Source organism: Anolis sagrei, chromosome X (assembly GCF_037176765.1).
Source record: "Anolis sagrei isolate rAnoSag1 chromosome X, rAnoSag1.mat, whole genome shotgun sequence".
In the NCBI taxonomy this organism is placed as follows: Eukaryota; Metazoa; Chordata; class Lepidosauria; order Squamata; family Dactyloidae; genus Anolis; species Anolis sagrei.
Genome location: NC_090034.1, coordinates 25,905,474 through 25,919,586, shown reverse-complemented (window position 1 = coordinate 25,919,586; position 14,113 = coordinate 25,905,474). Strand labels below are relative to the sequence as shown.

At 46.8% G+C, this 14,113-nt stretch overlaps 2 protein-coding genes across 2 annotated transcripts in view; one reads left to right on the top strand and one right to left on the bottom strand.

Moving 5' to 3' along the window:
* Positions 1–14,113, top strand: part of KNOP1 (lysine rich nucleolar protein 1) — a 268,616-nt gene that overhangs the window by 109,309 nt on the left and 145,194 nt on the right. The window lies entirely within an intron of this gene.
* LOC132781812 (cytoplasmic phosphatidylinositol transfer protein 1-like) overlaps positions 1–14,113 on the bottom strand; it is a 63,817-nt gene that overhangs the window by 48,672 nt on the left and 1,032 nt on the right. The window contains exon 2 of the mRNA XM_060786288.2: positions 5,475–5,650. Coding sequence (XP_060642271.2) covers positions 5,475–5,522 — 48 coding nt within the window. The 5' untranslated portion in view covers positions 5,523–5,650. The remainder of the gene's footprint in view (positions 1–5,474; positions 5,651–14,113) is intronic.

Below are 14,113 nucleotides of genomic sequence, written 5' to 3'. Positions count from 1 at the left end.
TCCACACCTTCGGAGGAAAGTCAAGGGGAGACAAGAGAATACTATCCACCTCATCACATTGAGAAATTTCCCAGTCGTAGGAGTCTTCAGAATCTTTTCAAGCATGGAGACGCATGAAGCTCATCACATGAGTTAAGCTACTTCCGACCATCATGCATAGCCCTCTGTGACTGGAGGTCCTAATTCAAGGTGCAAGTTATCACCAACGAAGCCCTAAACGGTTCAGGACCTGCCTGTCTTCACAATCACATCTTTCCCTATGAACCAGCATGTGCTCTGGGAGGCCCTTCTCTCACTTCCGCTTCCTTCTCAAGCCCGGCTGGTGGGGACGAAGAAGAGGGCCTTCTCGGTGGTGGCCCCCCGAGTTTGGAACACTCTGCCTAGGGAGATCAGACCGGCAGCTACCCTGTCCACTTTCTGAAAAAAAAACTAAAAACATGGATGTTCCGTTGTGCCTTTGACGAGGCAGCTTACCAGATAATTGGCCTGACCTTACAAAAGTTCCTGCACTTTAGTACAGCTCTCTGCCCTGTAATCCTGACATTTTAATGCCCAAGGACATTACTCTCCCAGCCTTGCCTTGTTGAATTTTGCACTTTCCCATAGCTCTATCTAGGAACTATTGCACAAACTCTGGGTGCTCTGAACTCAACATCTGTTATTGTTCAGTGTCAACTCTCTTATTTTATCCCAGTAAGGCGACCTTCTGCAGCTGGCAGATGGTAATTTTGTCAGCGCCGATTGTGTTTTAAGTGCAGGCCAAGGTCTTTAGGCACTGCACTCAGTGTGCCGATCACCACTGGGACCACCTTTACTGACAGCACAGTGATCTAGTTTGCTGTGTACTGATCTTGTTGTGTTTCTTATTATCATTATCATCATTATCATCATCATTATTATTAGAGACACAACAAGATTAGTGAAACACAACAAGATTAGTACACAGCAAACTAGATCACTGTGCTGGCTTTTGTATTTGATCACACATCCGACACGTCCGAGCTTGAAAAGTGCATTAGATGATTTGTGCTGCCTCTTATAGTGCAGCATTGGATTGCATTATATGAGTCTGCACTGACCCTGTAATGCAGTTCCAAAGGTAAAGGTAAAGATTTCCCCTGACATTAAGTCTAGTGGAGTCCAACTCTTGGGGTTGGTGCTCATCTCCATTTGTAAGACGAAGAGCTGGCATTGACCATAGATATCTCCAGGGTCATGGGGCCAGCATGACTGCATGGAGCGCCATTACCTTCCTGCAGACATTTGCATGTTTTCAAACTGCTAGGTTGGCAGAAGCTGCGGCTAGCAATGGGAGCTCACCCCGTCCCACCGACCTTCCGGTCAGCCGACCACCGACCTTCCGGTCAGCAAGTTCTGCAGCTTAGCGGTTTAACCCGCTGCACCACCATGGCCCCTACAGTTCCAAACGACCTTAATATAGTGCTATAGATGGGCCTCTAGACATCTGTAGGTGAGCAGCTTAAGGGCAGTGCCTGGACTTCTATCACTGGAATCGGGGTAAACCCATATCCTTCCTGTAGCCCAGGAAAAGAGGTAGAAATGTTGTTTCGCATGTTGATGTGCACGCCTAGACAGCCGGCTCTCTCTTTCTGTTGTAAGGCACCACCGCATGCATACCTTTGGTTTCCGCTCCTCCGCAGACCTGTTTATGAGCAGGAAGTTTCCATGACGCAGGCTGACTCCTCAGCAACGGGGTGGGGGGGCTGGGGGCATGATTGACACTCACTCCCCATACAGATTAAAGGGGGGACTTCCACCCCAAGAAGAAGAATCGAGTCCCAAATTGGGCCCCTGCTCCGCTCCATGGATAATTCAATCCTAGAGTTGGAAGGGGCTCCCAAGGGCCATCAAGTCTGACCCTATTCTTCTTACAAAATGCTAATAATAATAGCAGAAACCCCAAGGGAACCATCCAGTTAACTCACTTCTTCCATACAGGAATGGCACAATCAAAGCACCCCTGACAGATAACCATACAGCCTCTGAAAATAATAATAATAATAATAATAATTATTATTATTATTATTATTATTATTATTATTACAGAAAATGAACACGTCAAACTACTCTGGGACTTATGAATTCAGACTGACAGAGTTTTGGAGCACAATACTCCTGACCTAATGATCGTGTTAAAAAACAAAGTATGCATCGTCGATGTTGCAATCCCAGGCGATAGCAGGATTGAAGAGAAACAACTGGAAAAGCTGACATGATACGAGGATTTAAAGATCAAACGGCAAAGTCTCTGGCACAAGCCAGTCAAGGAGGTCCCAGTGATGATCAGCACACTGGGTGCAGTGCCTAAAGACCTTGGTCTGCACTTACAAACAATCAGCACTGACAAAATTACCATCTGTCAGCTGCAAAAGGCCAGCCTACTTGGATCTGCACACATTATTTGCCAATACATTACACAGTCCTAGACACTTGGGAAGTGTCGGACATGTGATCAAATACAAAAGCCAGCATAGCGATCTAGTTTGCTGTATACTAATCTTGTTGTGTATATAATAATAACAATGATGATGATAATGATGTTGTGGCTTGAGAAAGATCCTAGTCCCTAGGGCCATCTAGTCCAACCTCCTTCTGCCCTGCAGAAAAAGCACAATCAAGGCACCCCCAAATAAAGGCCACCCAGCCTCTGTTTAAAAGCCTCCAAAGAAGGAGCCTCCACCAGACTCTGAAGCTGGATCTACACTGCCACATAAAATCCAGACTATCTGCTTTGAATTGGATCTTATGGCAGTGTCGACTCATACAATCCATCTGGTTTATATGGCAGGGCAGATCCAGCCTGAGGCAGAGAGTTCCACTGTTGAACAGATCTCACAGTCAGGAAAATCTACGATTTCAAAAACAGAACCTCTTTACTGCATCACCTTCTAAACCCAATACGGTCTGCTTACTCTGACTGGCAGCACCTCTCTAATATCTCCAATGGCCCTACATATCTTTGATACTTTCAATTCAGGATGCATTTATACTGTGGACTTAATGCAGTTTGACCCCGCTTTAAATGCCATGGCTCAGTGCTATGGGATCTTGGGTGCTGTAGTTTGGTGAGGCAGTCTGGCAAGTTTGTTGTCTGGCGAGAAGGCTAAGGACTTTGTAAAACTACAACTCTTATGATTCCACATAACTGAGCCATGGGAGGTAATGTGGTGCCAAACCACATCATATCTACAGTGTAGATGCATTATCCCTCAGGAGTAAACTGAAAACAAGTTATTGCCCTCCAGATATTTTGAATGACGGCTTCCACTGGCTTCAACCATGCATGGCCAATGGTCAAAAGTGATGGAAGCAGCAAGGCAAAACCATCACCGGCTGCCAAGTTCTAGTTCTCAGGAACATGAAAAAGCAATTGCAAGGGCTGGCAAGTCAGTGGCAGTATGTATACTTTCTAAACAAAAGAAAAAGTTCTTTTGTGGTGTGGGAAAGATGCCAGTCGCAATAATCCTTGGGGAACGACGCCCATTCAGTCGACAATACAGAGCTTGGCAGAACAATGGCCCAGGCTTGGTATCAAGTACCTTCCTCCTTTCCTGAGAACAAAGACAAGGTTAATGGTTCCACTCTTGCATACCAAAAGAGTTGCTCACAGCTGCTTGAAAACATACTTTGTGGTTCTGCATCCTCTTCCTCCTCACAACATAGCCGCTGGCCATGGTGACCGACTACTATTCCAAGAGGCGGCGGCTGGAAAAAATAACTTTCCAAGGAAAGATACTTGACTGTGTTGGCTTTGCCAAAGACAACCCATCATCCCGATATGACCCAAGGTTTCCATCAGCAAAGACAACGGAAACGTTGCTGCCTGGCATCACTCCTGCCTCCAGCTGTCAGGTTCTCTGCATCGAACCATATGCGAGGCTGTCCTTATAAAGGCGGAAACAAGACGAAAAATCGCACTTAATGGAAACATAAACACATTATCTGGGGCAACAAAGCAAAAGAACAGTTATCGCTCCAGGCCCCGAACAGAGCACCGTGCATGCCAACTCCAGGAAAAGTTAGAAGCGCCAACGGGGTCTTCCGCCACATCCAGACCTCAATGCCTTCTGTCATAAATCAATACATATTTGCTTTATATGAACATTACACCTTGGTCACATTTCTGCTTGGAAAGAAAGGCAAGAGCACATTGGTTTCTTGCTATTATCTGCTTTCCTTTGCGACTGATGGAGAGCCCGAAGGTGAACCTCTCACGAGGCTTCCTTGGAAAGATTGATAAAAGAGGTCGATGCCTGAGGCTGAGACAGTGTGACCTCCAAGGTCACCAGTGGGTTCCTATGGCTGGGCACCAGTCACCAGAGCCATACTCCACTGTACAAACAACACTCAGAACCTGAGTCTCCTTCACCCAAAGCCAGAGCTCTAACCATCGCCTCGTACTTGCTTGACTCTTCCCAATTTTATCTTCCCAACGCACCAATAGAGACTTGTATGATAGAATGGAGGGGTTGCTTCTCACATTTGCAAGCCATGCAAAATTGGGAAGCATGGCTACTATGCTGGAAGACAGCCACAAAATTTAAAAAGGACCTTGGGAAACTAAAATATCCATATCTATATCTATGTAATAAAAGTCAAAGTTTGTATATGTATGTATTTTCCAAGATGGCCCCAACTGTAGAAAGCACTGTAACTCCTGCCAACAACAGATCAGGACCAAACTTGGCACACATGACCCCCTTTAAGTCCTGGTGGGTTTTGGCGTGGAGGGAAGGACCCTGGACGATGGGGGTTGCAGTACCTTCACCCAAATCCAGAGGCTACTGAGAAGCCCATCACCCATGGATCTGGACAAAACTTGGCACACAGACACTCCATGACTCACTTCATGTCCTGGTGGTATTTTTGAGGAGAAGGACCCTGGATTATGGGAGCTGAAGTACCTTCACCCATATCCAGACACTACTGAGAACCCCATCAACCATGGATCTGGACCGAACTTGACACACAGACACCCCATGACTCACTTCAAGTTCTGGTGGTATTTGGGGGGGGGGGACCCTGGATGATGGGAGTTACAGTACCTTCACCCACATCCAGAAACTACTGCAAAGCCTATCAGCCATGGAGCTGGACCAAACTTGACATACAGACACCCCATGACTCACTTCAAGTCCTGGTGGTATTTTTGGGGGGAAGGACTCTGGATGATGGGAGTTGCAATACCTTCACCCACCCCATCAGCCATGGATCCAGACCCAACTTGGCACACAGACACCCTGTGACTCACTTTAAATCCTGGTGAGGTTTTTTTTTGGGGGGGGGGGAGGTTAGGAACTTGGATGATGGGATTTACAGTACCTTCACCCCATCCAGAGACTACTGAGAAGCCCATCAGCCATGGATCTGCAACAAACTAGATATACTCCCCAATTTTTACTTTCCCCAGTTTTATCTCTGGGGATGCCCTGAGCCAAGTCGCTTGCCTTTACCTCCTCAGTGGTCAGGGGCATGCAGATGCGGTATTCCTTCACCAGCATTGTCGGTCCGGTGTGGATGAAGACTCTGCACTGCCGGAATGGTGGGAACCTTCACCAACTGGGTGGCATCTGGAAATTCCTTGGGGAAGCGCACATCCTGCAGGGAGGCAGGGTGCCCCAATCTGAAGCTGCAACAGGAGAGGAAGAAAGCATCAGGACAGAGTGAGCAAGAACTCTCCGAACATGTTGGACAAGCACGAGAGCCAAGACACTGTGCGCTCCCCTCCTGCACTCCTCCTCTCCCTCATTCTCTGCTTGTGACTTCATCAGAGGTTGCCATGGCAGCCGTTGTGAGGTCACAATCCTCCTCACGTGTGCGATCCAGAGGAGCCCAAGCAATGGGAGCAAGTATTTTTTGGTGACCAACCGCCAGGCACGTGCCAGTGTTGCTTTCCGCAAAGCGAACCCTCTTCCACTTTCTCCCTCCTGGAAGTTTTGGGTATGAAGTTACTCCAAAAGGGAAGGAGGCTGCACTGGTGCACTCGGATCGCTTCTCTCCCTGCCCTGTTTTGGAATTCCATGCCATATTGAATAGGGAGAGTTGGTCCTGAAAGGTGGAAGCGGAGGCGCGGCGTTCTGCTCAGCCATTGCACTCACTTCGCTTTCAGCAACTCATCATCTCTCTAGCTAACCTAACTTGACTTGCCAGAATGGTATAATTGTCAGACCAGAGACAAACACCAGCTGGTAAATCTGAGTGTGAATTCTGGAAGGATGCCAAGTGATGCACATGTATGTGTCTGAGTAGAAAAAGCACCATACTGTCATTCCACATGAGTGCTGAGAGACAGAGATAAGGAATGTATCAGAAGTGGCCAGCTGATGCATTTCACAAGAATGAGAATATCTACTTCTGAACCTTACACCAGGCATGGGCAAACTTGGGCCCTCTAGGTGTTTTGGACTTCAACTCCCACAATTCCTAACAACCAGTTAGGAAGTTTTGGGTATGAAGTTACTCCAAAAGGGAAGGAGGCTGCACTGGTGCACTCGGATCGCTTCTCTCCCTGCCCTGTTTTGGAATTCCATGCCATATTGAATGGGGAGTAGGCTGTTAGGAATTGTGGGAGTTGAAGTCCAAAACACCTGGAGGGCCCAAGTTTGCCCATGCCTGATCTACACTGTTGATGAAGAAGCTCACCTCCCTTTGAGTCTTAAAAGCTTAAAGGATGTAGAGTACTAGATGTAGGGGGTGATAGCAATGAATGAATTATCCAATCCCTGGATAATAATCCTGCCCCTCCAATGACGGGGAAGGAGATTCCACCTGAACATTAGGATGCTCCTTCCTAACCATTAGAAAAGAGGTTCACCAGTGGGACTCTCTGCCTCAGGATGTAGCAGAGGTTTCAAAGCAGAGGCTGGGTAGCCACCTGTTGGGAGGGATTCAGTTGCATCTTCCCTGACTGAAAGAAGAGGGTTGGACTGGATGGCCTTTGGGCGTCCCCTCAAAGGATGCTAGGTGATTCACACAGCTGAGCATCTGATCTAAAGTAGAGTTTGGCTGTGGGGATGGGTCCCCGGCATTGTTGGGTTCTTGGAGAGGGTTTTTCACAAGCGACCAAAGTCCTGTGGCGGCAAATGAGGGTCCTCTTGAAGGGAGACATGACTCAATGCCAGCATCACGGAGGCAAAATTTGGAGGAAAGGGGTATAAGGACCAAGGCAGTCACAATGACAACACTATCCACCCTCCACACTGAACCAGGCCACATCAGCTCATGTCTGTGCCGCTTCTCACAAGAGATGGTGGCCTCAATGGCCCCTTGGGGAGATTCAACAGCACACCTTTTCTGAACTGCAAGCCATCCTTGATAGTTTTGCAAGAAACTCTGGCTTTTTCTATCAAAGAGTGTAGGTTGATAGGTACCTCACAAAGCTACAGAGAAGGATTGGTAAAAGGCCACAAGCTGAGCATGAGCCAAGAGTGTGGTGCAGCAGCTTTAAAGGCCATGGAATCATAGAATCATAGAGTTGGAAGAGACTTTGTGGGCCATCCAGTCCAACCCCATTCTGTCAAGAAGCAGGACAATAGCGTTCAAAGCACCCTCAACAGATGGCCATCCAGCCTCTGTTTAAAAGCCTCCATAGAAGGAGCCTCCACCACACTTTGGGGTACAGAGTTCCACTGCTGAACAGCTCTCACAGTTAGGAAGTTTTTCCTAATGTTCAGGTAGAATTTTCTTTCCTGTAGTTTAAAGCCATTGTTCCGCATCTTTGTCTCCAGGGCAGCAGAAAACAAGCTTGCTCCCTCTTCCCTACGACTTCCCCTCACATATTTACATATCTATCATGTCTCCCCTCAGACTTCTCTTCTGCAGGCTAAACATGCCCAGCTCTTTAAGCCGCTCCTCATAGGGCTTGTTCTCCAGACCCATGATCATCTTAGTCACCCTCCTCTGGACACATTCCAGCTTGTCTGCATCTCTCTTCAACTGTGGTTCCCAGAATTGGACACAGTATTCCAGATGTGGTCTAACCAAGGCGGAATAGAGGGGTAGATTGAATTTCCTCGATCTAGACACTGTATCCCATTGGCCTAAATCCCATTGGCTTTTTTAGCTGCTGCATGACATTGCTAGCTTATGTTCACCTTCCTGTCCACAAGGACTCCAAGGTTTTATTTCACACGTACTCCTGTCGAGCCAGGTGTCCCCCATTCTGTATCTTTGCATTTCCTTTTTTCTGCCTAAGTGGAGTATCTTGAATTTGTCCTCATTGAACTTCATTTTGTTAGTTTTGGCCCATCATCTCTCTAATCTGTTAAGATCATTTTGAATTTTGCTCCTGTCTTCTGGAGTATTGGCTCTCCCTCCCAATTTGGTGTTGATGATCATGCCTTCTAACTCTTCATCTAAGTCATTAATAAAGATATTGAACAGAACTGGGCCCAGGACGGAGCCAGTGAGATTCTAGGACCTGATCACATTAGGAAATACTCCATTTCGGAGACTGAGAATGATTTCGAACAGGTCCCATCACAGGACATTCGCTCATTCCGTCAGTATTGCGCCGGAATCCGTCTGCAAAGCGTTGCAGAAATTCGCAGATGGAATTCTAATCGTGTTTTTTTCTTCTTCCGTTGCTGAAGCGCTGTTTTGGTGTATGATAGGAAAATCTGTATGCATCCTATTGGCAACAACACATTTTAAAAAGTCACGGAGTGGGTGATGTAGGGGGTGCTTTTAACGGATTGGGAGGAGCCAGCCTTCCGTGGTGTGAGGAGTCAAAGTGCAGTATTTCCAAATCAAAAGAATTGTAATAATAATCAGGCGTGACGAGGAAGGAGAGGATACATCCTGTCTCAATGCAGGATGCATCCAGTCCTTAAAAAAATACGGGGTGCATACTAATATAAACAGCTTATATCCCAATGTGATGAGGTCCCTATTCTAGTGTCCGGATTGAGAGAGAAGACAGGCCCACCATCTTCTGCTTTGATCAGACCACTTTGTCAGGAATAATATGCTGTCCAATTTCTGGGCATCGCAACTCAAGAAGGATAATGAGAAGCTGGAAGGTCCCTGGAGAAGGGCATCCAAAATGATTCAAGGTTTGGAAGAGAAGCCCTGCAAGGAACAGCTCAAAGAGATGTGTCTGTTCATTTTGGACACGAGAGCCATGCTTACATATTTGGAATGATGTTTCCTTGAGAAAGAAGAGACAAGCTTGTTTTCTGCTGCTTTGGGACACAATGGAGGAAAGGGTTCAACCAGCAGGAGAAAAGATACTACAGTACAAGTCTCACTTATCCAGCATAAATGGGCTGACAGAACATTAGATAAGTGAAAATGTTGGATAATAAGGAGAGATTAAGGAAAAGCCTATTAAACATCAAATTACATTATGATTTTACAAATTAAGCACCAAAACATCATGTTTTACAACAAATTGACAGAAAAAGCAATTCAGTACATGGCAACGTTATGTAGTAATTACTGTATTTACGAATTTAGCACCAAAACATCGCAATTTATTGAAACAGCTGTGGATCCGGGCGGGAGGCAGATTGCGTTGGATAATACAGAACGTTGGATGTGCAAAGGTTGAATAAGCGAGACTCTACTGTAGTTGAATATTAGGAGAAGCATCCTGATGGTTAGAGTTGTTTGATGGTGGATTAGGCTGCCTGGAGGTTTTTAAGCAGAGACTGCATGGCCATCTGTCGGGAGTGTTTGGATTGTATTTCTCTCTGCCTGGCAGTGTTATTGGATTGGATGGCCTTGGGGGATCTTAAGTCATGACTCTGACTTCCACTCCCATGATCCCTCACTCTTGTTCATATTACCAAGGGGAGATGGGAAGTATAGTCCAAAACATGTGAAGGCACATGTTGGGGAAGGAAGGCAGGGGTATTGAGCCCCTCTTGAAACAGCCTCCAGATGTGCCCAGACTACAAATCCCATTGCTCTGGCATGAATTATGACCCAATGCCTTCATGCTAGTGCTGGTTAATGTTAAAATGGGAATGATAATATGTCCTGTTTTGGGATCCCCATGATTTCCTTTCCTCAAATGCGATCCCTTCCAGATGGGAACGGCCTCTTGCAGGCTTGCTGCACAGCTTGACTGCAAGGGGCCCCTTTGCAAAGCTGCCGCCGCTGCTGTGTCTATTTACACAGCATATAAATAAAGCCTAGCTCAGCACAGGGTGCAAGGAGGGGGAAGGCATCCATGGCCACTTTTTCCAAACCTTCTTTGCAGAAGCAATAGGAACAGACAGGCCAGGCTGGATCTTTGCCCAAAGGGCAATTTGTCTATACTGGAGTGAGCGGCTAATCCGCAATCAATACCATTCTCAGGGCAACACATCTGCTCTTAATGTTTCACATCCAGCTGCCCAGTTAAGGCAAAGGCAAACGTGAATTGCACTGAATGCCGGAGCCAAAAGGAAAAACCCAGCCTGTTCTGGAAAAGCGTTGAACGACATGGAAATTGGAACCCCACAGTCATAAGACAGAATGAGAGGCCCTAGCCTCCACGTTGCGTATAATCCAGTTTCTGAATCCAGGTTATCTGCCTTGAACTGGATTATATGAGGCTCCTACTACACTACCATATACTTCAGATTATCAAATCAGATAATCGAGATTACCTACTTTGAACTGGATTTTATGAGTCTATGAGGCTTTTGAACTGAGGATTACATGAATCAATGAGGTTGGGTGGCTACCTGTTGGGAGGGCTTTGATTCTGCCTTCCTTCCTGGCTGAATGGGGTTGGACTACATGCCCTCTGGGGGTCCCTTTCAGTGGATCTCCTTTTCTGGAGACTTTTGAACTGAAGCTGGGTGGCCATCTGTTGGAATGGCTTTGAGTGTGTCTTCCTGCCTCACTGAAAGGGGTTGGACTAGATGCCCTCTGGGGGTATCTTCCAACTTTAGTGAAGTATAGACTACCTGGGAGCCCAGTAGAGTCTTCTTCTCTGAAGGCTATTGGACTGAGGCTGGGTGGCCGCCTGTCGGGAGGGCTTTGATTGTGCCTTCCTTCCTGGCTGAATGGGGTTGGACTACATGCCCTCTGGGATCCCTTTCAGTGGAGTCTCCTTTCCTGGAGACTTTTGAACAGAGGATAAGTGGCCATCTGTCAGGAGGGCTTTGAGTGTGTCTTCCTGCCTCACTGAATTGGGTTGGACTAGATGCCCTCTGGGAGTCTCTTCCAACTTTAGTGAAGTATAGACTACCTGGGAGCCCTCTAGAGTCGTCTTCTCTGAAGGCTTTTGAACTGAGGCTGGGTGGTCGCCTGTTGGGAGGGCTTTGATTGTGCCTTTCTTCCGGGCTGAATCGGGTTGGACTCAATGCCCTTTGGGAGTCTCTCCCAACTGTAGTAATAGACTCCCTGGAAATCTATTCCTTCCTCTCTGGAGGTGTTTGGACTGAGGCTGGATGGCCATCTGCCGGGAGAACTTTGACTGTGTCTTCCTGCCAAGCAGACTTGGTTTGTGAGGGTGGGGATGGGGGGCATTTTAATGCGACCCCCCCCCCTCTGGTGGGCTTCTAATAAGGCCCCTTCGACACTGACATATAATCCAGATTATCAAAGCAGATATTTCAGATTATATGAGTCCACACTGCCATATAATCCCGTTCAAAGCAGATAATCTGGATTTTATGTGGCAGTGTAGACAGAGCCTCAGAGCCTCAGAGCTTCATCACAGAGGGAAGGGCATAACGCTGAAGCTTCTAACAGATCTCTCTAACTGATTTGCTCTCAGTATCTGCTCTCTTTGCCAATGAAGGGGTCCATCCACCGGCCATTGAGAGCCAGTGTAAGTGGATAGATGGGGGGGATGATGCAAAGGATGCTCCTTTGTCCCTTTTAGCCATTTTAGAGCCCAAATGGTTAAATACACAATACAGGGCAAAAGGGGAGGCGAGTCTGGAAACATTCCTTGCAATGGTGCAGTCGACTTGGTTGATTTATGTTCCAGACTCGACCCAGAAGGCCTTTCCAGGCTGGCTTTTGGCCAGGCGACCAGCAGCTCCATCTCAAGGCATAAGAATATCTTCCCAATCCCAACTGGTTTAAGCTGAACTTTCCCACTTTTCATGTTGGTGACACGCTTTTTCAATCTGCATCCTTTTGTGTCACAGTAACTCAGTTTAACTAGCAAACTTGAGGTTAAAACCAAACTCTTATAAGATTTTCATCAAATATATAATATATGTTTTGTATAATTATTTACAGATTTTTTTCTCTCCTTTACATTGCTTATCATGTCCTGCAGTTGATTCTTATAAGGTTTCTTCCATAGCCGCTCCATGGGGTTCATCACAAACATAGTTGCCAATAGATTTTATGTTCCAAATTAGAAATTTGCCCCTTTTAGTGGTAATTCCTGCACTTCAATCAACACATTGTGCAAATAGAAAAAGTTATAACCACATCTACACTTGAATAGCACCAGCAGCCATTTCTGTAGGGATCAAACCTCTCTGGAAGTTTTTAAACAGAGGCTGGATGGTTATCTAGTGTGTTTTGGCTGTGTCTTCCAGCCTGGCTGAAGGGGGTTGGACTAGATACCCTTTGGAGGTCCTTTCCAACTCTAGTGAAGTATAGACCCCCTGGGAGCCTAGTGAAGTCTGCTTCTCTGGAGGCTTTTGAACTGAGGCTGGATGGCCATCTGTCGGGAGGGATTTGATTTTGTCGTCCTGCCTGACCAAAAGGGGTTGGACTAGATGACCTTTGGGGGTCTCTTCTAGTGAAGTATCCTTCTCTGGAAGCTTTTGAACTGAGGCTGGGTTGCTGTGTGTCAGGAAGGCTTTGATTGTGCCTTCCTTCCGGGCTGAATGGGGTTGGACTAGATACCCTCAGGGGGTCTCACCCAACTTTAGGAATTTGGAAACTCCCTGGGAGTCCAGTGGAGTCTTATTCTATGGAGGTTTTAAATTGAAGCTGGATGGCTGTCTGTTGGAAGGGCTTTGACTGTGTCTTCCTGCCTGTTCGAAAGAAGTTGATGCCCTTTGGAGATTTGTTCTAGTGAAGTCTCCTTCTCTGAAGGCTTTTGAACTGAGGCTGGGTGGCCATCTGTTGGGAGGGCTTTGATGGTGCCTTTCTTCCGGGCTGAGTGAGGTTGCACTAGATACCCTTTGGGGGTCCTTTCAAGTACAATCTCCTTCTCTGGAGGCTTTTGCACTGAGGCTGTATGGCTGTTTGTGGGGAGGGCTTTGACTGTGTCTTCCTGCCTGACCAAAAGGGGCTGGACTAGATGCCCTTTGTGGGTTCCTTCTAGTGAAGTCTCCTTCTCTGGAGGCATCTGAACTGAGGCTGGGTGGCCATCTGTTGGGAGGGCTTTGACTGTGTCTTCCTGCCTGACCAAAAGGGGATGGACTAGATGCTCTTTGGGGGTCCCTTCTAGTGAAGTCTCCTTCTCTGGAGGTTTTTGAACTGAAGCTGGGTGGCCTTCTGGTGGGAGGGCTTTGACGTGTTTCCTTTGGGGTGGGGGCATTTTTTATGCAACACCCTTGTGAACTACAGGCAGCACAGGAGCCACGTGTCCTGACACACAGTTTGGAAAGGTCTAGCTCAAAGTATTGGATATGGGCTAAAGAGACCCAAATTGGAGTCTGTGTCAAATTAGAAAACTGAGCCAGTGGGGACTGGGACCCCTTCTCTCTTGGCCTGACCTACCTTGCAGGGTTGTTTTGAGGATAACGGCAGAAGAGACTCAGGCCCCTTCCACACAGCTGCAAAAAAATCCACATTGAACTGGATTATATGACAATGTGGACTCAGATAACCCAGTTCAAAGGAGATATTGTGGATTAGCTGCCTTAATATACGGGTTATATGGCTATGTGTAAGAGCCCTTAGGTCTGGGGGGATTTTGGGAGTTGTAGTTCAAAAAAGGAACTTTCCCAAGCGTTTTAGATAGAATAGAATACATACTTTATTGTCATTGTATAGTGAAATTAAATGCCTTCCCCAGCACACATCCCAAAACAACACACCCATCCTTCCACATTGTAATCACTCTTATTCAGACCGCAATTGCACATCAGTGCAAAGCCATGGTGTCCAGCATAGTCACAGCTATAGGTAAAGCTATCCTTTAGTCTGTTTGTCCTTGCCTTTGTCACCCTGTGTCATCTGC